The following is a 25,335-nucleotide window of genomic DNA, read 5'->3' as shown; positions in this document are numbered from 1 at the left end:
ATTTTCTTTATGTGCGTTTATTGATACTTTAGACCCTATCATGTATTAATAATGTCGGTTTACAGCGGTTGAAAGAGTATTGAAGTAAGAAACAAAGGCACTAAAGTGACTTTAATTTGCTTAATTGCACACAACTCGCTTAAAACCGTTATTGCAGACTTGTGAAGTCCATCTTGAAGTCAGTTACGTCTTGTGGCCATTCGTTTGAGGGCAACTACAATTAGCTTTATACCAGGGTCCATCATTATGTTGTCTAGATCATGAGACAATGAGAACAGTCGTTTTTCCATGGTATTCAGTAGGTAACCTTAGCTTAAAACGTCAAAAGTTACCTTGAATAAATCAATTTGGACACAAATTACTCAGACACCAGAAGGTCGGTAAACATTTAAAATGAAGCACACATGACAGTTGACAAATCCAAGTATTTACCCCTTCTAATCCCCTTCTGATTTTTCTTTCAAATGAGCAGACCGTTGTCTATTTCAGTACATATTTTTCAACAATTAAGCCGTATTCAGTTTTGCATGGTGGGCATGTATGTGAATTCGCAACTTTCATTGACATATGATTTGATAGCAAACATACAGGCCTTCGTTATGTACCAATATGGGCATTGGCATGAATGGCGGTGTTTCATAATACTGTCATGATGTCAAATTGTATTAAGTAGGTAAAATTCGGTTACCGAAATTTACCTACGAATACTTGCTTTTATTGTTGACATCTCAGAAATATTTAAACGCAGGTTATTGAAACTTGGTAGAAATAAAGAGTGTATTACCCTGCACCTATTGCTTAACTATTGTTTACTATTCTCTCACTTTGTGGAAATGACACAGCTTTTAACATGTATTCGGAGGTAATGCATATTTTTACCAAACCTACCTTTGTGCCATTTAGAATTTCTGGCAGCTAAAGACAATAATAAAGATCGCTGAATACATTGCAAATCAGTATTGGACATATCAAAGCTTGTATCAATTATGCATTTATTAGTGATTTCCATTTTTAAAGATATATCTAGTGCTATGAAAAATTGTATTCAGTAGGTAATGTAAAAAATACCACTCAAAAATGATCACAAAAAATTCATAATTATGTACAAATATGTGAAAAATTGAACAGGCAATCTTTGAATACACGCCTTTCAGGAAATCAATTTAGATTCAATCCAATGACTTCTTTTCATAACTGATTTAGACGTTTTTAAAAATACTTTAAGAAATATTTTGAAAAAATGGGTAAAAATAGCATGTTTTGGGGTCTCTGTGTCTAAGTTTTTCACAGAAGGGGTCTTATTATATATGGCGTAAGCGTATGATCAAAGCGAATAAACACAATACAAAAATGAATGCAAATTGATTAATACTTTTAAGTTATGGCCCTGAACATGCCGTGTACACTTTTCGTTGGATTCGACCATATATGTATAAACTTGCCTTGCACATTGAACTATTCCTGGTGAAATCCATACACACATACATGGAAGAGAAGAGCTTATTTGTGACATGATCAAGGGGAATGAGTCACATGTCGACCCTGATCGAAAATGAGTTTTTCACATGTTTCTAAAGAGGACATGCATTTAGAGCTTTCAGAGACTGAAAACCCCATGTTGATACAACTTTTCTTTGCAAAGTTACATCAATTTATCAATCGCTGAAAACAATATAAAACAAAAGAATTTTAACACTTTCTTTGTTAATATCTCAAAATCAATATTAGCGACATTCGACTCATTTCCCTTGATCGTGTCACATTTAGAAGTTGAGTTGCCTGAATGGGTGACTACATTTGAAGTCTACACTTCCTGTACGGGAGATTAGGTGAATGTCTTCCACAGGGGGTGTATAGATTTCAACTAGAAGAGCCCATTAACAACTCTCCATTGCCAACAGACAATGCAAAATTTGAGACCTGATACTTGTATGTATACACCATTTCCCCCACCCAAGGAAAAACCAGAAACACCACATACTACGCAGCTTATTAAAGTACTACACGTAAGTAGCACAAAATTGTGACAATTTACTGGTTTACTCTGTGAGTGGTGTGACTAGTCACAATAATTTCTACGACAAACTTCAAACGAAAGGCAGTTAGGACAAGATATGAAGTTTGAATATTATGGGTTATTCCAGTTGATACATACACCCCTATGGAAGACAATTTAACCTTTAAACAACCTCCCACACAGTGGGGACAGATTTCAAATGGAATCACCCATTCAGGTAACCCATTTGTCTTGGATTTCATCTGGAAAACCCCAATGTATATCTGTTATTAATACACAACTAAAATCTGGACAGACTCTCCTAGAATATTCCGTATATGATACCCCGGGGATGCGGCCAAGATCCAAGCTAATGCAGGAGCCAGATGACCTGACAATAACCTGAATATTGACCCTCTCCCCTAGCCCTAGAGCAGGCTATTTTATTCCATATACATGTACAGTACATCAGGGGATATGGTCAAGGTCCAAAGCTAATGCCATAGACCTGGTAATAATTGAATATTGGCCCTCGCCCTAGAACAGGTCATTTATTCTAAATACAGTACATCAGGGGAGACGGTCAAGATTGAAGCTAATGCCATACACCAATAACTTGAATCTTGATCGTCTCCCCTAGAATAGACTATTTATTCCATAGGCCTACCATACATCAGGGAGAGAGTCTAGATCCAAGCTAATGCCATAGCCTTACAGATGGCACATAACCTGGCAAAAGCCTGAATCTTGACCCTCTCCCCTAGAAGAGACCATTTATTCTATATACATTACATCGGGGGAGATGGTCAAGATCCAAGCTTATGCTATAGCCTTGCAGATAATAATCTGAACATTCACCATATCCCCTAGAACAGGCCATTTATTATGTATATAGTATATCTGGGGAGACGGTCATGATCCAAGCTAATACAATCGCCTTGCAGAAGCCATATACTTAAAAAATAAACCTGGCAATAACTGGAATATTCAACCTCTCCCATAGAATACTGTAAAAACTCGATAGTTAGCATATGTGCTTACTATCGAGCGCTTTTAAAACATGCAAACATGAGCTGCCCCATCCACAAAGGTGTAAAGGATTTTGAGCAAATTATCGATACACATAGTTATACGAACAAGTAAACCTGCAAATGTGTGTCTCAACCCCATTAGCTCAGTTGGTAAAGCGCCAGACTTTGGTAAAATTTCATGTTTTCAAAAGCGCTCAATAGCAAGCACATGTGCTAACTATCGAGTTTTTACAGTTGACAAGTTATTCCATATACATTACATCAGTACAGATAGATAACACACTATGTGTTCTTATTGGAGTGCATTAATATTTTGGCCAGGTTTTCTTGTAACATCATGATGTTTTTTCTTGTCGTTTCATCCATTGCTAAGTTCTCCATGGTATCATCTTCTACATCTATGATCTGAGGTGAGAATGAAAGTGGCAGAAACAAAACTAAAAATAGTAAACAAGTGGAGGAACAAATTGTATCACTTTTAAAATAACACAAACTGTCTATTAATTTTGTATCATTTTGATGACTTTGCATATTAGAATTTGAATTAGGAAAATGCACGATCGAGTACCTAAAAAAAAAAGATTTATGTTATTTTCCAATTAATCTAAGTAGTATATCGCCTAAGGCTGTGAAGACCCACTATAACCATAAAGTTAATACTAATACCCTGCTCGTTCCTCATGTTATATTAGGCCGTATAAAATTAATGTTTTGGTTCTCGTCCCCTCCCTCCTCAAATTTCTGGGATTTTTTAGATTTTTCAACTTTTTTAGACTTTGGAATGATTTATGAAATCCTCATATACATAAAAATAAGTTTATAAGAGAACAATGATCACTCCCAAGTCTTTATGTGGTACTCAGGGGGTTTATCCCTTAGAATCTCACATTTGGAAAAAAAAGGCATCATCATTTCCTCGAGCACTGTTGAAAAAACCGAAAACCACTGACAATGCTAATTTTACATTGGAAAAAAAAACACCTCCCTCCCTCGTCAATTCATGAAAATCCTCTGGACAAGAACCAAAACATGATTAATTTATACAGCCTTATTATATTTTTATAGCATAAATTGATTAATTCATTTAAAATTTGTGCGCAAATTTTATCTGTATGATTTTCAATATGCTCTGATCATGTGCAAATATATATATATTTTTTGAAGGGAAATTTTCTGGGGCGCCCAAATCTGATGACTGTGATGAGAAATTATACATACATGTAGGAGGGGTTGAGGTAAAATAGGAAGAAAGATATAGGGAAAAAACTGTACATGTACTACCCCCACAGAATTAGAGAAGGAAAACCGGGACTCCCTATAGACGAATCTAAATTCACGCATTCCTACACCTGACTAGCAGCCTTTAGTTGCGTGAGTCAGTCGGCTACAATGCACTCAAAATGTGAAATGATTCGGCCTTGGCGGAAATTTTAAACTGCATTCCATCACCCGTTTTACACCTTAATACATAATAATCGGATTAACTACAAGCGGTATCTATGCATTGATGTACTTGACGAGGTTGCAAAAACTTGCGTCCAGACAGATTTTTGTGCGTCCATCTGAAATTCACGATTATGACGATACACACGTACCCCGGGTCTACACCTCATCAAATGTTGATTGTTAAAAAAAATAAAAGTGCATTTTCGCCGTGATATTCCATCTCCATTCGCTATGATAATTTTTCTCATTTCTGTGTCAGTTTTGGTCCGAAACGTGGTCAAAAACAGGTGCAAAAACATGAGCAAAGTCTGTCAATCTTTGAGCAATTTTCGTTCGTACTTTCACTTCCGCGTTTCTATTTTTAAATTAACGTGTTGTTGATGCTACAAAAACTAAAACACGCGCTGCCACAAATAATACAAAAAAGGGTTATCATTTGGATTTTGTCTTTAAAATTGCTTTTATTCATCGTAACAATAATACTAATAAAGGAAACCTAGATTATTTATGAGAATATAAACTTAAAATATTAAAAATTGAATATTGTCAGGTTGTGATAATTAAATAAACACCGCACGTTAGCGGCACGTGCTTGCTTGTAAACAAATCAATCGGGACTTCCCCAGGCCATGTGATCAAACAGCTGTACAGTTGTTTGTCTCTGCGCACCGTCGACAAAGACCCGAATACCCCCAAGTTTCTTCCCTTAGCTGATAGCGCAATATTGTATGTGGCGGTATAGACGAATCCAACGAGCCAAGTCATGGTCAGGATTTGGTCGGACATCTTTGGGTAGCCGCTAGCACCAATCAGTTTTGAGCGTCCAATTGTGCAAATAAAAGCCACCTAACACCTAGAGAAGATGCAAGGACGAGGAGGGTTAATAGAAAAATATATATAATAGAGATAATTCCGCAGGTAATCCCATCACATCTATTCATCAGGCTTCCCGTTAGTGTGCGTCATTGCGTCCAGACGCGTATTTTACAAATTTGGACGCAAATTCACATGGCTAATCAAGTATTTTGCGTCCATGTCACATGCATTTGGACGCAGACAAAACTTCGAAATTTTATCATTAATTGATGATAAAATAAGAAATTTTATTCTTTTATATTTTAAGATAATAAAAGCCCCAAAATTTTGACCCACCTGCTGAGAATTGAAGTAAATTCTGCAATATTTGTAAATGCAACGTCAGGAAATCGTGCACTTTTGCATGCTTTCGAGCGATCGCTGTACAGCTGTTTGATCACATGGCCTGGGGAAGTCCCGATTGATTTGTTTACAAGCAAGCACGTGCCGCTAACGTGCGGTGTTTATTTCATCATAAGCGTCTTGGTACTCGTATCGTGTGCAGGTCGCATCGAGTACGTCTCTCAAATGGGCCTATCATCCATGTCGCTTGCATGACAAAGAATGCCCCGAGCGCATTCCGAGGGAACCCGAATAGCCCCAATTTTTGTTCCATGCCTGTATCAAGATGGTGGTCGAGTCCCGGTTTCTCCTTCTCTCATTCTGTGACTACCCATACTTTGTAGGCTATTTCACTCCGTTGAAACCCATACATGTGGAAGACATGACCATAATCTCCCCCACAGGGGGTGTAGATGTCAAACAGAAGTCGCCCATTCAGGTAACCCCATTTGAAATTCACACTCCCATACCTGCCAACATTAAAAACCTAGAAAACAGAGTACATGATAACGAGGGCGAACGCCTGTAGTATCGCTCTGACGGCGGGGGTCCAGGGGCCCGCTTAAGGGCCCTTGGTGGGGTCCAGGGGCAAAGCCCCGGTGGGGGTTGAGGGGGCGAAGCCCCTCAAAGCTAGAGGGTTTCTACACTGTAAAAACCCTTATAAGCCCCTTCACATTAGACACATTTTATAGAAAAACAACAAGGTGAAAATGAAGCCCTAGGCTTTCATACACTTTGAGGAGGGATTTATACTCCAAATCTAGCAACAATTTCAACACATATTTGATGACTACAACCTTTGAAAAAAATGTGAAAAAACATTCTGGGACCTGTTTTAATATGCTTCCTTCACACAGAAAATGTGCTTTTAAAAATGCAGTTTCCTATACTTTTGTACATAACGATCATTCGTTGAAGCAATTTTTGGCTTTATAACAAGGCCTACGTGACTGATAGGACATTGATATGATGCACAATACAAAGGTGAAAATTTTTTTAAAAAATCCATTTTTTCTTAATTTTTTCGAAGTTTTTGGCAACTTGAGAACCTCTAGACCTATTCTGAAGGTTGCATTTGAGGAGGGATTTATACTCCATATCTGGCAACAATTTCAGACTGCAACCTTTGAAAAAATGTGAAAAACATTCTGGGACTTGTTTTTACAAGTTTGAAAAATATGCTTCCTTCACATAGAAAATGTGCTTTTAAAAATGCAGTTTCCTATACTTTTGTACATAACGATCATTCGTTGAAGCGATTTTTTGGCTTTATAACAGGGCCTACGTGACTGATAGGACACTGATATGATGCACAATACAAAGTTAAAAATTCAGAAAAAAACAAACATTTAACAAAAAACATGTCAAAGTTTTTGTTGACTTTGGAGAAACACTAGACGTATTCTGAAGTGCTAGGATCATTCACAGATGATTTGAAAAAAAAAAAATTGGAAAACATTACAAAAAAATTACAGTTTGTTATCTTTAATATGGAAACCACTAACTTATGTTTACCTCTTCATCTATAACAATATAATACAAGCCTTGGTTTTCCATGCATTTTATAATATGTGCTAGATGAAGAGGTAAACATTAGTTAGTGGTTTGCATATTATGATAACAAACTATAATTTTTTTTTTGTAATTTTTTCCAATTGTTTTCAAATTAACTGTGAATGATCCTAGCACTTCAGAATAGGTCCAGTGGTTCTTTAAAGTCGACGAAAAATTTGGAAAAGAAATTTAAAAAAAATTATTTAAAAATTTTTTTTTTTTTTTTTTTTTTCAGAAAATCGGAGTACTCCGATTTTCGGGGGTTTAAAACTCGGGAAATCGGAGTAACTCCGCGAAAATCGGAGTAGTTGGCAGGTATGCACTCCCTGTGTGGGAGATTAGGGTGATGTCTTCCATAGGGGGTGTATGGATTTCATTAGGAATAGCGCATTGTAACTTACCTTGCCATTGCCAAGTGTCAATAGGCCTGGTTTCTCACAATCAAGTCTGGATGGGTTACTAATAGGACTGCCACTCATTGATATAATCGTCTCACTTGGTTTAGCCTCTCTCATGACGGCTGGGGTGAGGGGTAATCTGGAAAAACAGAAACCACATTACTGTCATGTGAATGGCCCGATTAGTTAAAGGGCTTAACTTGAGTTAGGGGATAAAGAACACAATTATGGCCTGGTTTAGTTAAAGGACATAACTCGGGTTAGGGGTATAAAATATAGATTATGTTTTAAAGTAATGCCCGCTTTAGCGGTTTATAATAAAGGACATGAGTCAGGTCAGGGGTAACCTGAAATGACAGACAACTGTTTTAAAGTTATGCCCAGTTTAGCGGTTTATAATAAAGGATTATAAGTCATCGGGTTAGGGGTACCCTGAAATGACAGGTAACTGTTTTAAAGTTATGCCTGGTTTAGTTCAAGGACATATCTCACTCATACACCAGCAACTTAATCAATATCATATAAATCCAATCTTCTGCTTGTCGCAGAAGAGGCAGGGAGTAGTCTGATTTGGAATATTGAACCTATATTAGGCTGGAAAAAATAACATATCCCCTCAAGTTCCAAAAACCAAGATGCCAGTGTCTGGATATCAGGGACTGTCTTTTGAATTTGCAGGAGAATAGCTCTTCTGGAACCTTTCAGGAGAGTTGTTTAGAGCATTTACAATAGAATGTAAGGAGAGCTGAAAATCACTCTCCTATATCAGATTTAAGGAGAGCAGTAGAGAGTGATTGCTCTCTTGCTCTCCTCAAAAGGCAGTCGATGCGATATATGGTAAAATAAAACTCAAATGTGACTCAAAAAGGAGGCATGTAACTTACCTAGGGTCAAACTTTGGTGTGACCATGGGTGTGTTTAGGCCTGCATTAATCAGACCAGTTTTCCCCGTGTTACTGGCAGGAGTTTCATATTGGCTCCGTGACGTTGCTCGCCTGCAAAGGAAGAAAATCATATGAAGTTTTAGTAAAAAAACGTTTGTTCATACGGTATTAAGACAGTCACTAAAACTTGATACCTGAATCCTAACCTGCTGATGTCCTACCCACCCCTTATTTATAAGGGCCCAGTCTTCCCCAGGTCAGTTGGAGAATTAAGAGTTTACAGGTTGCATCTACATGTGCAGTTTACCTCAGCCTGGCCTGGGAAAGCAGCACCCTTGTAAATAGGTATGCCCTTGATTACCTTGTCTGTCTAGCTCTTGTTGATGTTCTTGTTGGTGCTGGTGTGGTATTCTCATCTTCTGTATCTGAAGCCGTCTTTGATGCTCCTCGTCTTCTGGATGTTCTTGTTGTCTTTGTGGTCGTCGTCGTTGTGCTTGCCTTTTTTCCTCTCCCTCGTCCTCTCTGAAACACAACAAACAAAACAAGCGCTTTTAGATATCAGGAATTATTTTTAACTTGTCTTGAAAACTTAAGGTGGGTTCTCTTTAAAAGCCTGAATATGAACCAGTCAGAGAACAATTCTTCCTTTCATGACACTGGGAGCCTGGGAGGGCTGATAGGGATACAGTGGTGTCTCTTTATCCACCCATTAATGTCAAATACTGATAGGCAGCTGCAGAGCATAACAGCTCCGGGCTGGTCCCTGTCAATCAGCTGTAACCAGGAGATACCTTTGCGCCAATAAAAGGATTAGGGATTAATCTAATGTGATAATCACAACCAGGCACATGTAGCTTCCACGAGTGCAGAGACAGAGAGAGAGAGCCCATCCAGGCTCAGTGCACCTTAAGGGCACACAACTATGAATCAACTGGCGTAACTACCTCTTTCTCTCTTTTTTTTTTTTTTTTTAAGAAAAAAAAAAGGATCACTTTCCTCACAAGGAAGTGAGGATAACACTACTAAACAACTAACTTGCAGAAACCAATCTAACAGCTTATGTGAATGAAGACACTGCTGGTTAGAACACTCAAAATAGGCAATGTGCCAACAGTCAATAACATCAACAGTTCAAGAGTCTTTTTGTCTGCAATGACAAACTGACATTCAACATGAATGTAAAATGGTTCAAAGTTCAAAGAAGTAAGCGTCAGTTCCAGAGTTTTCTTTAGAATTCCAAATGACATACGTAAATCAGTTCAAAGTTCAATGAAGTGACCATATAGGAGGACACCGATGATGGATTAATGTCATAGTACACAGTGACCTGTCCATTTAGTTTAACACATAGTCTTTCAGGTGCTCAGGAAGTTTGTGAGGGCGCTGAACGCCTTTTTGTGTGAGCAATGGTGGCATGATCTCAGGGCCAACCATACTAGCTTGGGGATACTTTCACTAACCTCACTGCTGTTACCGGTACATGGATTAGACTGTGCAACCAAACCGGAGGTATTGCTGGAGCTATGACGCTTATCGCGCAAGGGATCGCGAGGATCTGACTCAGAACTGGGGTGCGAGTGATTAGCATTCCTGGGCAGGGGGTCACAAGTAGCAGGTGTGGACAACTCGCCAGGTATGAAAGGAGGCTCTGGAGGAGTACATTCAGGGACCACTTCAACAAACTCGGAATCCTCGGTGGGTGGAGACGACTTGGGAAAGGGACGAGAATCCAGGTCAGGATAATACTGGACCTTAAAGCACTCAGATTTCTTGATACGATAAGAAGTATTCAAGCTGAGAACCCACAAATTTCATGGATGTTGCACCATGGGCCTTCGATAGTAGTGACTAAGTAGCGATCTCTAGCATGAGATTTCTTGCGATCTGAGTAGAGGTAGACAAGATCACCAACCTCCAACTCTGCTGCTGGGGAGGCAGAGGCTAATGGGGCCTTTGAATGAGCACTGTGTGGGTGGTTGGCTTTTCGCAAGGCATGCTGGGCCTGAATCATTTGACAATCAGTGAAAGGAACCTGCTCATTGGTAAACTGGTCTCGCTGAAACCACATCTCACGGGCTGAAAGACCTCGGGATCTGATGCGAGTATTAAGGGCTGCAGTAGCAATGGCAAGTGATAATGCTGTAGCCGGACCACCTGTAGAATCTTGTCTGAGCAACTCATCTTCAAGCTCACGAATGGCTTTCTCAGCAACAGGATTCTTGTTATTATTTTTAATACGACCGATCTCAACCGATAGATGGTAACGTGTGAGAAGTTTGTCATTGGCGAGTCGAACAAACCCTGGTGCTGGGTCAGTACGAATGACTGCAGGGGGGCCATCAAGTGGACGAAGTTCAATGCACAATTGAATCAGGGCATCACGCACCGTGCCATGTTGTTCATTCTCGACAATGCAAGAAGCTGTGTAGGACGTTGAGGTTTCGCGCAGCACAAGGACTAGCTGGCGGCTACGCTTCAGGATATCAGCTGCAAAAGAAATGCCAACTGCATCGGGAGGGTCACTTGAGGACTGCTCGATCAATGTCTTAGGGGCATTGGACAGAGAAGCACACTGGTGACAAGTTGATGTCACTTGATCAATAGCCTTGTCCATATCAAGAGCATAAAAGTAACGCTGGGTCACCAAACTGAGCTGATGTTTGGAGGGATGGTCAAGTTGGATGTGCAGGGCAGTGAGAAGACCATTTAAGACCTGTCTGGGAACAACAATACAATCGCGAGTTGGGGACAATGGTTGGTCACGACGAAGTAGGCCATCTCTAGCGATAGATGCAACCTGCAAATAGCGCTTCACATCTTTGACAGAAGTAGCTTTCTTTGAAGGGCGAGTGCCCTGAACTAGATGAGCATGTGTTCGTCGCAGATCCGGGCATTCCTGCTGAATAGCATGCCAGGCTGCTTTGCTGGCAAAGGGAGCTTAGCTTTCCGGACAGAATGTCATGTGCGGAAACACGGCGACAGTTGCTTCCTCTTCACGCTTGATAAAGGAGCATATTTGACAAGTGGGCTCAGTGCAGTCAGGGGCATTACGACTAGCAAAGTCTGAGGGGGTGTTAGCTGATCCTGCAAGATGACGAACAGATGCTTGGAAACGACTGACAGTGGAGAGGAATGTGGACACACGTGGACTGGCTGAAAACTCACCCCGGCAGAGCTTTTCATATGCCTGAACACAAGGTTTGCTGTCAGTGAGGATACATGTCTTGTGTTTGGACTGAAGTGCTTGGTGGAGGCAGAAATAGACAGCGCCTCAATTTCGCAGGGTAACCATGTTGACTGTCGATCACGCAATTTAGCACTGAAGAACCCGGCGAGGAAGAGTTTGTCATTGCGGGAAATATACAATGTCGACCCAATGCTATGTTTCTTCACGGATCCATCAGTAACGATCCAAAGCTGATCATTGGGATGGGGACGTGTGACTGCCCTAGCGGAAGACAGTGCTGCTTGAGCCTTGTGAAAAGCAGTATGCAGACTATCAGACCATGTAAGCTCTTCAGTTGATTGGTGCCCTGCAATAGCATCATCTAATGGGGCTACCAGACTGGCACACACTGTTGTGCAGAACTATCTCATTTTGGAAAATGGATCTCATTTTGAAAATCATCTCAAATTGGATAGAATTGAGACCCAATTTGAGAATGAATTTGAGTACCAATATGAGATCCATAATCACCCAATTGGTGCTTTATACATTGGTGCTACCAAATGTTTGTCATTTCATGGTCAAAGAAGTTGGGGATCATCAAAATTGTATTTTTGACAGAGCAAGGCCTAATTACTCCAATTTAATAGCTGAAATAGTATTGGGAATTTTGTGCTTGCAGATCAGGTTTCTCTGCCAAGAAGACAAGGTCAATTTACTATGAAACATCTTATTATTGATACATACTTCAAATGTATGCATCCCACTTTAAATATAAGGGTTTTACTTGAACAGTTTTCACTGCATGAATTTAAATTTCCACATTACTTATATATAGCTGTTTATTGTTCTTTTAATTTTTTGTAGCAAACAACCTGAAACCAACTATCCTCCAGGAATTTATAAGTCCTTGTTACTGATTGAGTTTGCAATTTTCCAAGCGATTTTATGAGTACATTGTATTCAGATTTTAAGTTTGTGAGATATATTCTGATGTTTTGAAAAACATTCTCTTGATTTTTTTTTTTTTTTGCTTTGGAAAGGAACAAGAAAAACATTTTTAGATCAACTTAATACCATATGGTCACCTTGTGTATACTCAAAAGACCATGAACAGCAATTAAACCCACACTTGACCATGAGAAGTCTAGACACTGGTTCCATCTATGGTTCCATACAGTACCATACGGTACTTCATCAACTATAGTAGTTAGCAACTTAGCACCCAATAAACCCTAATTGGGTGGATTATATCTCAATTTGTCACTCAAATTGGATCTCATATTGGATCTCAAATTGCTTCTCAAATCTATTCAATTTGAGACGATTACAAATATGAGATCCATTTTCCAAAATGAGATACTTTTGAATATCAGTGACAATTCTGAATGACACGGGCCAGAACCTTGTATGCACCGATGAAGGACCGCATGCCACCAACTTTGCTTGGAGGCGAGCAGCTGGAAAGTGTGGCGATGCTATGGGGGCTAGCACAAAGGGTTCCATTTGACCAAATCCAACCCAGAATTACTGTCTTTTGGGGGCAAATGACTGTTTTGGAAGCAGAAAGACGTAACCCCAGACTTAGACAAAGCTTGCAAAACTTGACGCCAATTCTCAACAAGTTCATCCACAGTATTACCACCACAGTACAAGTCATCAGCGAGTTTTGCTACGACACCTTTCTCTAAGAGGTCACCAAGGACACGACACATCAGTTCCTCAAGGGCTGTTTCAGAACCTGGCATACCCATGGCACACCGTGTATACACACGCACCCACTAAAGGGAGTTGCAACACCACAGTATTTCATGGACTCATGGGATAAAGGGATTTGGTAGAAAGCACTAGTCAAGTCAGTGGCAATCAAATACTTCCATTTGGCAATTGAACGCAATGTTGAGTCCACATTGGGCATTAGAGAGGGTTGTGGCTTGCTATATCTACCGACATCAGCAAATGCAGTAACCAGACGAAAGCCTCCATTAGGCTTCTTGACAAGAAAGGACGGGTTAAGGTATTCGACACACACACCGACATCTTCAGGTCTAGCAAAGACGCCTGCTTTTTCAAGCTGATCAAACTTTGATTGCAACTCTTGGAGTTTATCCTGTGTATACAATGGGAGACGACCTTTGCGTTGGGGGGGTTGGACCGGTCCCATATTAACCACAGACTTGAAAGGGCCGACAGCACCATTGTAACCTGGGAAACTAGGGTCAAAAACCTCATCGTACTCATCGAGAAGACTGCGGAAGTTGGATTGCTCACAAGTGCCAAGTATACCATCTGGGTCAAGGGCAACAGCAGCTGAGTAGTTAACCGGTGAACTGGGCTTTGGGACACTGACTGATGCTGCTGCAGCAGTGTGTGATGGCTTAGAAGTTAGTGATAGGTGAAAAAACAGTGTGTATCTGGCCAAGATGTTCATGCTTTCTGATGACAAGTGGCACACCAGTATTGTTGGGAATGCGAACCCTGCCTGCAATACTTGTGATTACATCAGGCTTGGGCCAGGCTTGTTTGGGCGGTAGGAACCTACCGAGCGGGGTATCAACACGGGGCTCAATGGCAAAAGTAGCATCTGATTCAGCGATGTCTGCAGGGAGATTTACCTCAACGTATGAGCCTGGCCATATGGTAGTGTTTTGAGAAGGTCCATGAAGTATATGGGCACGACGAACAGTGTGCTGGGATTTGGGGCTCTTGTTGGCGCCATAAGTGATAATTGTACCATCTGTCAAGATGATTTGGTTCTTAGCAGGGCGAATTGCGACATCATTGCATTTCATGAAAGGAATACCTGCAAGGATTTCTTCGTCAAGGTCTCTAACAACTAGACCTTTAAAGACAAAGGAGTGTCTGTCACGAGTAAAGGTGAGGGTTGTTTCCCCAACTACCTTTAGAGGGGATGACCCATCAGCTTGACGGGCAGACTGCGAACTCTGATGAATGGGGCATCCTAATCGTTGGACAGTGTTTTCGCGAATGAGATTACCAGTGGATCCACTGTCAATGGTGATGCGGACCGCATGGTGCTTGTGGAATGCATCTACATAAGGAGACTGATCAACATGAATTCGCAGCGCTGTCTGAACATTGGGCTGCGCACTAAGGTCAGATTGGTCAACAAAGGCGCATGCTAAATCTGAGTCGCTGTCACAATCATCAAGGATGTTAAGCTGACGGAAGCGGGCCAGGTATTTTCTGTCCTTTTCAGGGAGGTACGAGCACTCGCTTAAGAAATGCGCATGGTCATGCCGACCAGCTTGCTCACACAGAGGGCAGGATTTACCAAATGATTTCTTAGCTTTCAATTTAGGCATCGGTCTCACGCTGACTACTAGTGCGCATGCTGCGAGCAGCATCGCTTGAGCTCAGCTCATCCAGGAGCGAATCCAGAGCTTGAGAAATTTCGGCTTTGATAGAAGTCAAGGTGCGGGATCTTAGCTCTGTACCGCATCGCTGCTTTACTAATCGGGGCAGATCAGGGTTTATAAGACGCAACCACGTTAACACTACAAAGTTTTCGAGTGTAGGCGTAATCTCCTCATCTTCATCGATGACTTGGTCATGGTGACTGATGCTGCCTCCTTCACGCATGAGGTTGTCTTCGGTGAATGCTACTAGACGCTGGTACAAGTCCTCTGGCCGTTCATCAGGGCCAAGGGTAATATTGTTGAACTCTAGGAAGTGGCCACCTGTTGTTTGGAAGCCAAAATGGAGACGGATGGCTTGCCAAATTTGTTGCAGGCTGGTGCAGTTTTTGAGTATTGTATTTCGTGAGATAATTGGACAATAGTTGGCTATTTGTCCAAGCATAAGCTCCAATGCAGCATTTTTCTGGACTGCTGTTTTCCTTTGGGCTTCCTGTATGTCCTCACCGTCGTTAGTGAGACCTCGAAGAGGGGAAGTTTTTGACTTTTTGCCCCATACCGCTCCTTCGACCAAGTAGGGAGAAAAGCTTGGGTCTAATGACAGTGTATACTGGAGGTTATGTTTCCAGCTTTCAAATGAGTTTATTGTTTCGTTTCTTTGTTAGAGGCCATTGCTTGGCGCACGATGTGTTGTGGCCATTGCTGATTGTTTTTACACTCGTGTATGTGAACCAGAATAAAAGCTAATATGCAGCCTTGCAGGCTTAAGCTTACTGTTTTAAGCTTACTGGTCGCTCACAGTCTTGTGAAAGATCACACATTTAGGGTTCAAGATGACCACCAATTTCGTCAGGAAGGTCAGCTGAGAGACTTCAGAGATGACTGGTTTCGAATCCAAGCTGTCACCACGCCAATAAAAGGATTAGGGATTAATCTAATGTGATAATCACAACCAGGCACATGTAAATCAACCAATTTTGCACACAAATGCAGTAAAAAGTGGACATTTTTTCAATTTTGGATTTTTCACTTGAGGGCAACGGGGGGAAAGAGTTCTGACTGGGGAGCCCCATGGCATGCCCACCACCCCCAGTGGCACCGTCACTCGCTGTTGACCTCCATAATTTTCACCCATGATTTCAACACCTTTGAGGAGCATGAATTTCAAATGAAATGAACACATTAGGCAGCTCCATTTAAAACTCAAACTCACCCTCCCTTAGTGGAAGATTCATGTTGAATTTTTATCAAAGGGTGTATGAAACTTTAAATGGAGCTGCCTAATGGCTTCATTTCATTTGAAATTCAAACTCCCCCTGTGGAAGATATTTCCTAAATCTTCTATAGGGAAGTGTGGATTTTAAATGGAATGGCCCCTCGTTTAATAACTTTGGGTAAAAAGTGGCTCCTGGGTGATCGAGACATCCATATTTTCACACTTGAGTATTAAACAAAGACGGATACATGATGGGGCTTACCTTTGGAGCTGTAGTTGTTTTTGGTGGCGTCCCACTTTCCTCAATTTCTGGCTGAGATACATCAGCGACAGGCTCTGAGTTAGGTTTGTTGTTGCCTATACTTGATGCTAATGTATTCACCTGCTGTGAGTAATCGTCAAGTGCCTTCTGATTGAAAGAACCACCTGTGTCTGTAAAACAGCATTACAAGGATTCATTTGTTTAAATAAAATGTTTATATTGTGCTGATCACAGACCTGCCAACTCCAGAAAGTCAGAATGAGGGGCACTAACAATCATAATGGGCCATACATGTATATTGCGTGGGGCATACCTTAAATCTTGAAGTCTACCAGTTCGAAACATATAGCCTTTTCAAATTTGTTTGGCGGCATCCCACTTTCCTCAATTTCTGGCTGAGAATGAGATACATCAGCGACAGACACCGGGTTGACATATTTGTACCTACATTCAGTCAGGGAAGAGAGGGAACAAGAAACAATAGAGAAAAGTATGGTACATGTAGATAACAGCCAGCATAAAATGTTCCCTTTGTGTCTATTTCTGTGGGATTCATGTTGGGGAAGAATCTGGGGAAGGATGTGGCCACAGCGCAGTAGAGTGAGAGAATATAATTTAGATTTTCTGGAAGAATAGACACCCGTGCAGTCAATGAATTTTGAACAACAGCAGGTGTGCTACAAATCGCACTTCTGGAAATAGTCAGGCGAGCTACAGGTGTGCTGTTAATTGCACTCGGTAAGGATTTTAGGTGTGCTATCATTTGCACTCGGTAAGAAGTTTAGGTGGGCTTGCTGGGTATGACTCACCCTGTTTTAGAGTAGTTAGTATATGTACTTACTAAAGAATTCCTCTACGGTCATCTTCTTGATGTTTTGTGGCATCTTGAATATCTCCATGTTGGTTGCTCGCTGTATGGCTTTACACATGTCCTTGGCTTCCCTCTCCATCTGGCATATTCTATCTTGAACTATGGATTAAAAAAAAAAAGGAAAAAAAAAAGAAGAAAAAACCGGGATGCATTTATTTATCTATTCTTTCTTTAGGCAGGGTAGCCCCTTCAATGCTAAAACACTGATTTCCAAGGAGGCCCTGCATCGAAAAGTACAACATTCTATACAGTTAAAACAAATTTAAAATTACATATGGCCATGTGTTTTGAGTTGATTTTTCGGTACCCAAAATTTCCAATTTTTTTCCTCTTTGAAAATGCACGCTTTTTGATACAAATATAATTGTTTGTTAACTAAACCCATAAGTACAAGAAAAGTATACATTTCCTGGCAGGAAATTGAACAGGGAATCCAAAAATGATATTAGTTTTCCAGTAGGAAGATTAGTTAGGGAGGTAGTGGCCTTTGAATAGCAACATTTTCCATAAAAAATGTTCGATCTTCAGTGAGATATAATTTATACATATTATACCCTATGCTGAAAAAAACATCATATTTGAGTTCCTTGGCTCAAGAGCTTTAAAAAAATGTATACTTTTATTGTGATACCTGCTACAGATTTCGCTGTGTGCAAACATATTTGAAACACACATTTGAGGCATTCCGAATAGGGATTTACACACAAACAGTACAATTTAAGGCATTTTCTGTAATCAAGTGATTTGCACTAGAAATTTACTAAATTTAAAGACAGAGTTACATTTTTTAGTTACTAAATGATTGTTCTTAAGTATTTACAACATAAAACCAATTAAAAGAAGCAAATATATCAATTTACCCCATTTTTTTGAGATTTTTAGTTAAATTTACATATCAATCCTCCATATCAATCCTCGGCTCCACCCTGTCATGTTTTCACTAAAATCAAAATAACTTAAGAATGGAATATGTCACATAAATTGTTATGGTATCAATACAAAGGTCTCATCAAAAGCTTTAAATTGATAGGTAATTTGTCTAGGTAGGTGATTTTTTGATTTGTGAAATCTTTATTGAGGGATTTAAACTACTTCAGTGGCAAGCACTGCTTTCCAAGCAGGCCCTCATACAATGATATATACACCCTTGACTTAAAAATACTAAGAATTAGCACAAAAGATCTCGCACAAAAGTACTGCTCCACCCTATTGGTGTACCCAGTTTAAAACGCATGGCCATATATACATGTAAATATATACATGTAGATTACATAAATTATTTTACGATACAACTTAAAAATTACATATATGAGGACACAGATAGATAATGATGCAGATGGAACAAACAAATTTATGAAGAATGAATCCTATGCTTAAATTGAGAGAGACTCATGGATTCATAATTACATTTAATATCAGCAGAAAGACTGTTCCAAATTTTAGCAGCACATGAATTAAAAGTCCTTTTCCTGCATTTTTTTTTTTTTTTTTTAGTGTTGGTGGGGAAAGTTTTTGTTTTTGCTCATGTAGTGGGGGAAGTTTTTGTTTTTTAAAAAAAATCCAGCCCCCCCCTGAGTATCAAATGGTGCGTCCCTTAGTATAAATAGGCATGAGTTATTATCCAAGTTCTACTAACATGGTTGAGTTGTGTTGTAAGCGAAGAAATAACAATGTCAATGTCATATCTTATAGCGCTTATAAGATGGCAAAGTTTATCTATACAATCAGAAGGCGTGTAGGTATGAAGATCATTAGTTCCGCAATGGATGATTACCATCGTAGGCTGTGTTTCTTCTATCATGGCATCAATGATTTTAGTCCACAAACTCAGTGTACTTCCTGGTATACACCGGTTGACAAGTCTATATGTTCTTGATGACATTCGTCGACCATTAACAAACTTTGGTATGGAATCTCCAACGAGGTTAATTAATACATTTCAATGTTTGTGTCTGAATTTATAATAAAAATTAAAGATGTGCCAAATCCCAAATATTTTTTTAAAATCAATATGCTGTGATACACACCCCCTACAATGTATGGAAGACATAATATTTTCCCACATAGGGAGGGTAAATTTGAAATGTTGAAATTCACATTCCCTGAGAGATGAAAATGTGTCTTTCAATGATGAAAATTAACCAAATTTTTTTCTTAAACATCGGTTTCTATGGGCAGTAGCAGATCTAGCGCAGTCATGGGGGAGGGCCCAAATGTTAGAAAAAAATGTACAAAATGGCCGCAAAGCGGTCATCGCTTTTTTTGTGGGGGAGGAGTCCCCTGAAACCACCCCTGTCTATATGGGACAGGTAACCATCAAAAGTTGCGAGGAAAATCTTCAAAAGTTGCCAATTTGGTTACTAAATCGCAGGTGCAATATTTAGCAATCCTGGCTGGCACCTGTCTGTGCCATGTTTTACCTTCCATATCAAAGTCTTTCAGCAGAGCATCTAGCTTTTCTCTTCTCCTCTCCTTTGCCATATCACTGCCTGAATCCCCTGCTGGTAGTTTGGGCTTAGCTCTGGAGCCTAGCTTGGTGGCTCGGCGTCGTGGCATGATGGCGTGCTTGATCTATGTACGTAGACTTAATCTGAAATTTTCAAAGAAGAAAACTTATTTTAAAAATTGAGTACATTTTGTAATTTAAACATCATGCAGCTCTGCGGGTGACCTCATTTGAGGAATTGCATCTGGACTCACTAATATTATTTACATATTTTCAAAGTGAAAGTGGCTCAACATCGTGGGATGATGAAGCACTCTATCATGTGGCCGGCTGAATAAAAATTGTTTTGTATTCCGGTCACATGCTGTTAAAAAGAAGGGTTGGTAGATTCTGTAAGATTCAAATTGTGATGCCATGGTCGCCATTCTTATCTATTTAATTTTACATATTATAAATAGAAAAATTATTTAATTTGTGTACATCGTGGAACATTAATTTCAACTACGCTTGTTACTCCGCGACTAGTCATGCTATAAATACACAAGCGTACAACGCTACTCTACGCGTCCATATGCGAGGTTATCTGCGTACAACAGCTTGTACTACGGTACGCACATGCAGTGTTCGAAATAAGCACTTATCCTCTTGTCCTCTTGTCCAAAAATCACTGGGGACAACCATATTGAGCTATGTACTTATCCCCTGGACAACCACTATATTTTACCTCCAAAAGTATGACACATTTTGGGGACAACCAAAAGGTAATTGAGGACAAGCAGAATTCATGCTTTAGTTATCCTCGGGATAACCTCCATATTTTCCTTATTTCAGACACTGCGCACATGCCACATCTGTACGCAAAGAGTATGTTCCACGATGTACTGTACATGATTTAAATAATATTTCTGCAGTTAGGCCTAAATGTTGTAAAAAACAAATTTATTGGAATCGCAGCTAGCCTTTTTTTTGCTTGCTGGAAAACAAAACATGCCCATGGCATGATGTGCCAGCGACAGCGGTATGCGAAGAACAAAAATTTAAAATAACAAAAATAAATTTTGAAAATCTCCAAAGATCGGTGAGGGCGGGGACGATTTATAATAATAATATATATCAGACGATGGTGGACTACATTATTCAATGTGGCAACAGCCAAAAGCGTAAACAAAACAGACAATATGACGGCAACACTGCCTGCACGATGGACGCTAGGGTGCATCAGATGCCCCTCATGTCAATGGATTCATCTGTCCCTAGTCTTAAAATATTCCTATTGTCACAAAACTAACATGTGCCAAGTTTGAATTAATTCGGTGTTAGGCTTGGGGGGCCACCGAGAGCCTGAAGTTACAATGTGTGTTCCTATGTAGTAAAGTTCGTTGACCCCTGTACAATTCCAATTAGAAGCAGATCGAACAATTTAAAGTAGCTGCCATATCAAAACCGTTAGGACTTGAGCCTGATCAGTTTGTCATGGACGGACATTTTCCAGACTTTGATAGATTGAAAGGCTGTAAAAAATATTTGCATGAATTTACATGACATATTGGTGTTTCATATTGAAGAGTATTGTAGACTTGGCCATTTGTTCATAAAATTGGGTTGCCATCGTTTGTTACTAAAAATAGAATCACCATTATGTCCGCGTCACGGACGGACATAGATAAATTTGCAAGTTTCCACTTTTCTCCACTCTTTTATGATTTCTATCCGTCGCTTTGCAGATTTACAATTCTACTCCTGTACATAATGTGACTATGTAAAGTGGCTTGCATGCCAGATAGAAAAAGTTTTCTTACATTCTTTATTTTTGATTATCGACGTAAATAAAAAATGTCACGGACGGACATTTTCAACGCCACGGACGGACACCCAAAGCTAACAAGAGAGGCAACTTCAAAATTCATGAACTTTTTTTTTTTATTAATAGAAGACCACCTAGTACCTTCATCTCACCCTGGGAATGATTTTTGAAAAATCCTTAGAATACTTAGTTTACAGGGCAAAAACTAACTTTGTCACGGACGGACATCTTTTTGTCATGGACGGACAAGTGAGTCTAAATGAACAATTGAGAAAGATTGTTGACCTTCCTACCAATTATTCTTATTCAACATAGGTTTTAACATCTTATAAACTCTTTAATAATGCTTTATATCATACTTACTGTCAATTACTGTGCTACAATGTACCTTTTTAATCAATCTTTGAATGCCAATGCTCATTTAAGAGCCCATTGTAGAAAAGTATGATTTTCTGATTAATGAAATGCAAATATTTCTCAGTTGAAACTTCTCAAAATTCAATTTTGACTCCTTATAGTTCAATTTGAGGAAACTTTCAAAATATATTGTGCATGTAAAAGTTTTAAACTTTTACAATACCTTAAAAGGTATTTTGCACACAACAGTTTATAAAACACAACTATAGCTGAAGTCCTACATGCAAGAAAATCCTTCAAAACTATTTACAGAACTCTTTGACGTGTGTGGTCCAGTTCAAGTTTATGTAACATATAATGCAACACTGCTAAATGGACAAACTGAACTGAACAAAGTTTATGTTTGCTTGAATTTCTCAAGTACTGCTTTCATGTTGAAAGTAAATGTTTCTCTGGTTGCTGATCCTTGAACAGCTGTAGGAGGGTCCAGCACAGCTATGATGCTGGGTAATGGTTCCCTTGAGTAGTCATCATCCCGTGCCCATCTGTATACCATGCCATCATTGTTTACAGCTTCCATGTACTTCAGTTGGACACATTCTTCAAAGTCTTCTGGTAGCGGAGTGATGTCTGTAACCTGATGAGAGATCAGCAACACAGAGCTCATCAATTAAAATGTTTACTATGAATTAAGGGTCTAAATTGATTTTGAAAGCAAGATTCTGCTAAATTTTGTCTGAAGTTTTGGCACATGATGAAATCTGTCTCATAAGATTCACTTCTTATTTACAAATAAAACTGCCAGCAGGGAAAATAACAATGGATAAATCAGAACAGAGAGTTATAGTATTTACCTGGGCTACATAGAGTTTTTTCTGCTTCTTGCCAACTAGGATGACAGCAACAAAGTCCCCACAAACTGGTCTGCATGTGTTCTCAGTCTGTAAATGAATGAAAAATTGGACAAAATAATATAAAAAGTTCTTATACTGGTTGATTTTTATTTTATTATTGTATTTTAATTCATTTTTATTTCATTTTATTATTTTTATTCGATGATAATGAATGATTGATGAATTGTTAATTGTTAATGGTTGCATTTTTAAGATGTTTTTAAACTTACTTTGTCATCATCATCATCATCATCATTGTCTCTGTCACTATCACTGTTTTCTTCCACTTCACTGGTCTCTGTGTCATCCATGGCTGTGTCACTGTCTTCTCCATTTTCACTGTTTCTCCCTGTATCACTATCACTATCTGAATCGTCATCATCATTGGTCGCTGCACTGCCACTGGTTCCTGGTGTCAACTTACGTGCCCTTTTCTCTGCACAAGGGCTTCCCAAAACATATTTCTTTTTTCCAGGACTGAGGTCATACACTAACTTCTTTTAACACAACTGCTTTTTTTCCGTGGGCTATTTGGGAGGGCAAGTGAAGCTCTTTTTAAACTTCTGACCAGTGAAGGTTTATGTGCATAGGAACTGGGAGGAGTTGATCCCGATCCAGCCTCTTCAACTGCCGGATTATTGGTGGCCTGCTCGTCAGTTTGTGCAGTGTTATCTTTCTGCAGACGTTTAGCCTTGGCTCTAACTTCTCGCTTTCGAGCAGCATCTTTCTTTTTACACTCTTCCCAAAGCTCTGGATTGTTTCTTTTCGTATCGATTCGCTTAGATTTTTTCCGGTAACGCTCTTTACTCGTCAATCTTGCATGATGCCGTCTATAATACTCCTTCTGTCGAGTTTTCTGATCTTTTGGTTGAATTAATCTGAAGAAAATTTTTTAAAAAAAATCATCATTCATGACTTAGACTTTTAAATATATCGTATTTTATGTTCAATGCTAGTGTAGGCCTAGTACCAATTAGGCCCTTCACACTTAATTTTTAGTTTCTTGTAAAAAGGTTTCAAAAAGGGACAAGGTGACTTTAAATTATAATATTAAATTAAATCTATTATTTTTCTTTATTAAGTTTTAATTATTACAACCAATTATCAACTCATTTTCACTAAAGCGGGCATTTATAATTATTTCACAACAATGTAGGGGCCTATTTTATTTTACAAATAAGTTAAGGGTGGAGTTGTGCTCTCTTTTTTCCCCATCATTATTGTTGATATAAAGTCAGAAAATGGCAAATAGAAGTAATTGAAAGTCATTTTAAAGGAGAAAGTCCAAAATAAATAAAAAAACAATCATTTTGTAATTTGGAAGGGCAATGTTAACAGGAATTTACTAGTTAAGAAACAACTGCAAAGGGCCTTATTGATGATTATTTCTATTCATTATTTTATTAACAATTATTATTATTATTATTTCATTATCATACATATAATTAGGCCTATTATCAAATAATAATCATCATCATTGCCTTCACCTTAATTGTTAATGATGATTTATTACTTTCCAACATTTAGAATGAGTTTCAAGCAGAGATTCCTCACAGCAGGAATTAAATAAATAGGTCTATCTTATGAAGTAATATAAACAACAAACCTTTTTTTTTTTTGGCTTTTAGAATGTCTCCATATCCACCATGTGCTTCTGGCAATGGCTGCAGGCAGAAAGACTGTTCACGCTAGAAGGGTTTGTGCTTCACTGCACACAAGCTCAGCTCAATGTGAAACTTCCTCATTTGCATATGGGTTTGTCCACTATTGAGAGGGGTGGCAGGACCATGGCACGCTTGAAAATGTCCGTCCGTGACAAATTTGTTGTCCGTCCGTGACATACATATATTGTGAGATTATATTAAGATGGATGTATTTTTATTTGGTTTCAACCTTGGTCAGTGATGACTAGGTACTGGTGAGATAGTTCAGCAGGTTTGTTTTTCTAAATATTACTAAGTGGGGGATTTAAAAACTTTTCGTTTATTTTTCAAATCACGGACGGACAGCACAGCATCAAAATACAAACACGCGTGTAGTATGTTTAATTGAGAGTTAAAATTTTCCAATTTTTGTTGATATTTTAAAGAAATAATATTGAAACTATACATTAACACACTCAAAACATCAAAAAAATTATAACAAGTTTTATATTACCATACCATAAAAAAATTAAGCAAATGTCCGTCCGTGACGGTGTGTTCTGGACCCCTACGAACAAAATGGTGTGTTCCAAATCAACGCAACCACTTTCAGATTTTTTTTTTCTTGTTCCATAAACTGCAGATGTGTGCCAAAAATATAAGATAGGTTTCATCATAAGAAAACAAAATTTATTTTTTCTCAACCATGCTAACCCTTAACTGATCAGGCTCACTTACACAAATGTAGAAGCTCAAATCTTTTGCGCTTATAGTACTGATAATCATCTTCGAAT

The 25,335-nt window shown here is 39.1% G+C and overlaps 2 protein-coding genes across 3 annotated transcripts in view; both read right to left on the bottom strand.

The window, feature by feature from the left end:
• Positions 1–1,320: 1,320 nt before the first annotated feature.
• Positions 1,321–25,335, bottom strand: part of LOC140146683 (uncharacterized) — a 30,510-nt gene continuing 6,495 nt past the window's right edge. For both annotated transcript variants that reach the window (XM_072168556.1, XM_072168555.1), the window contains exons 2-8: positions 19,819–19,988; positions 17,369–17,497; positions 16,528–16,697; positions 8,868–9,028; positions 8,507–8,617; positions 7,626–7,761; positions 1,321–3,432 (exon numbers count right to left, since the gene is read on the bottom strand). In XM_072168556.1, coding sequence (XP_072024657.1) covers positions 3,310–3,432; positions 7,626–7,761; positions 8,507–8,617; positions 8,868–9,028; positions 16,528–16,697; positions 17,369–17,497; positions 19,819–19,954 — 966 coding nt within the window. In that variant the 5' untranslated portion in view covers positions 19,955–19,988 and the 3' untranslated portion in view covers positions 1,321–3,309. The remainder of the gene's footprint in view (positions 3,433–7,625; positions 7,762–8,506; positions 8,618–8,867; positions 9,029–16,527; positions 16,698–17,368; positions 17,498–19,818; positions 19,989–25,335) is intronic.
• Positions 22,332–23,393, bottom strand: LOC140137288 (uncharacterized). The gene is made up of 3 exons (XM_072158935.1): positions 23,129–23,393; positions 22,860–22,946; positions 22,332–22,642 (listed from the first exon to the last, which is right to left on the bottom strand). The coding sequence occupies exons 1-3, from the start codon at positions 23,207–23,209 to the stop codon at positions 22,403–22,405; spliced, it is 408 nt and encodes a 135-aa protein (XP_072015036.1). The 5' UTR covers positions 23,210–23,393; the 3' UTR covers positions 22,332–22,402.

This window comes from Amphiura filiformis, chromosome 2, assembly GCF_039555335.1.
Source record: "Amphiura filiformis chromosome 2, Afil_fr2py, whole genome shotgun sequence".
In the NCBI taxonomy this organism is placed as follows: domain Eukaryota; kingdom Metazoa; phylum Echinodermata; class Ophiuroidea; order Amphilepidida; family Amphiuridae; genus Amphiura; species Amphiura filiformis.
The sequence above is the reverse complement of the archived record's forward strand: the minus strand, read 5'-3'. Positions and strand labels throughout refer to the sequence as shown.

Bases quoted from the DNA above. Each gene is read 5' to 3' on its own strand.
- LOC140137288 (XM_072158935.1), bottom strand. From the start codon at position 23,209: ATGGATGACACAGAGACCAGTGAAGTGGAAGAAAACAGTGATAGTGAC. The intron at 22,947-23,128 runs GTAAGTTTAAAA...ATTCATTTACAG, and splicing joins ATGATGATGATGATGACAAA to ACTGAGAACACATGCAGACC. The intron at 22,643-22,859 runs GTAAATACTATA...ATCTCTCATCAG, and splicing joins AAAAACTCTATGTAGCCCAG to GTTACAGACATCACTCCGCT.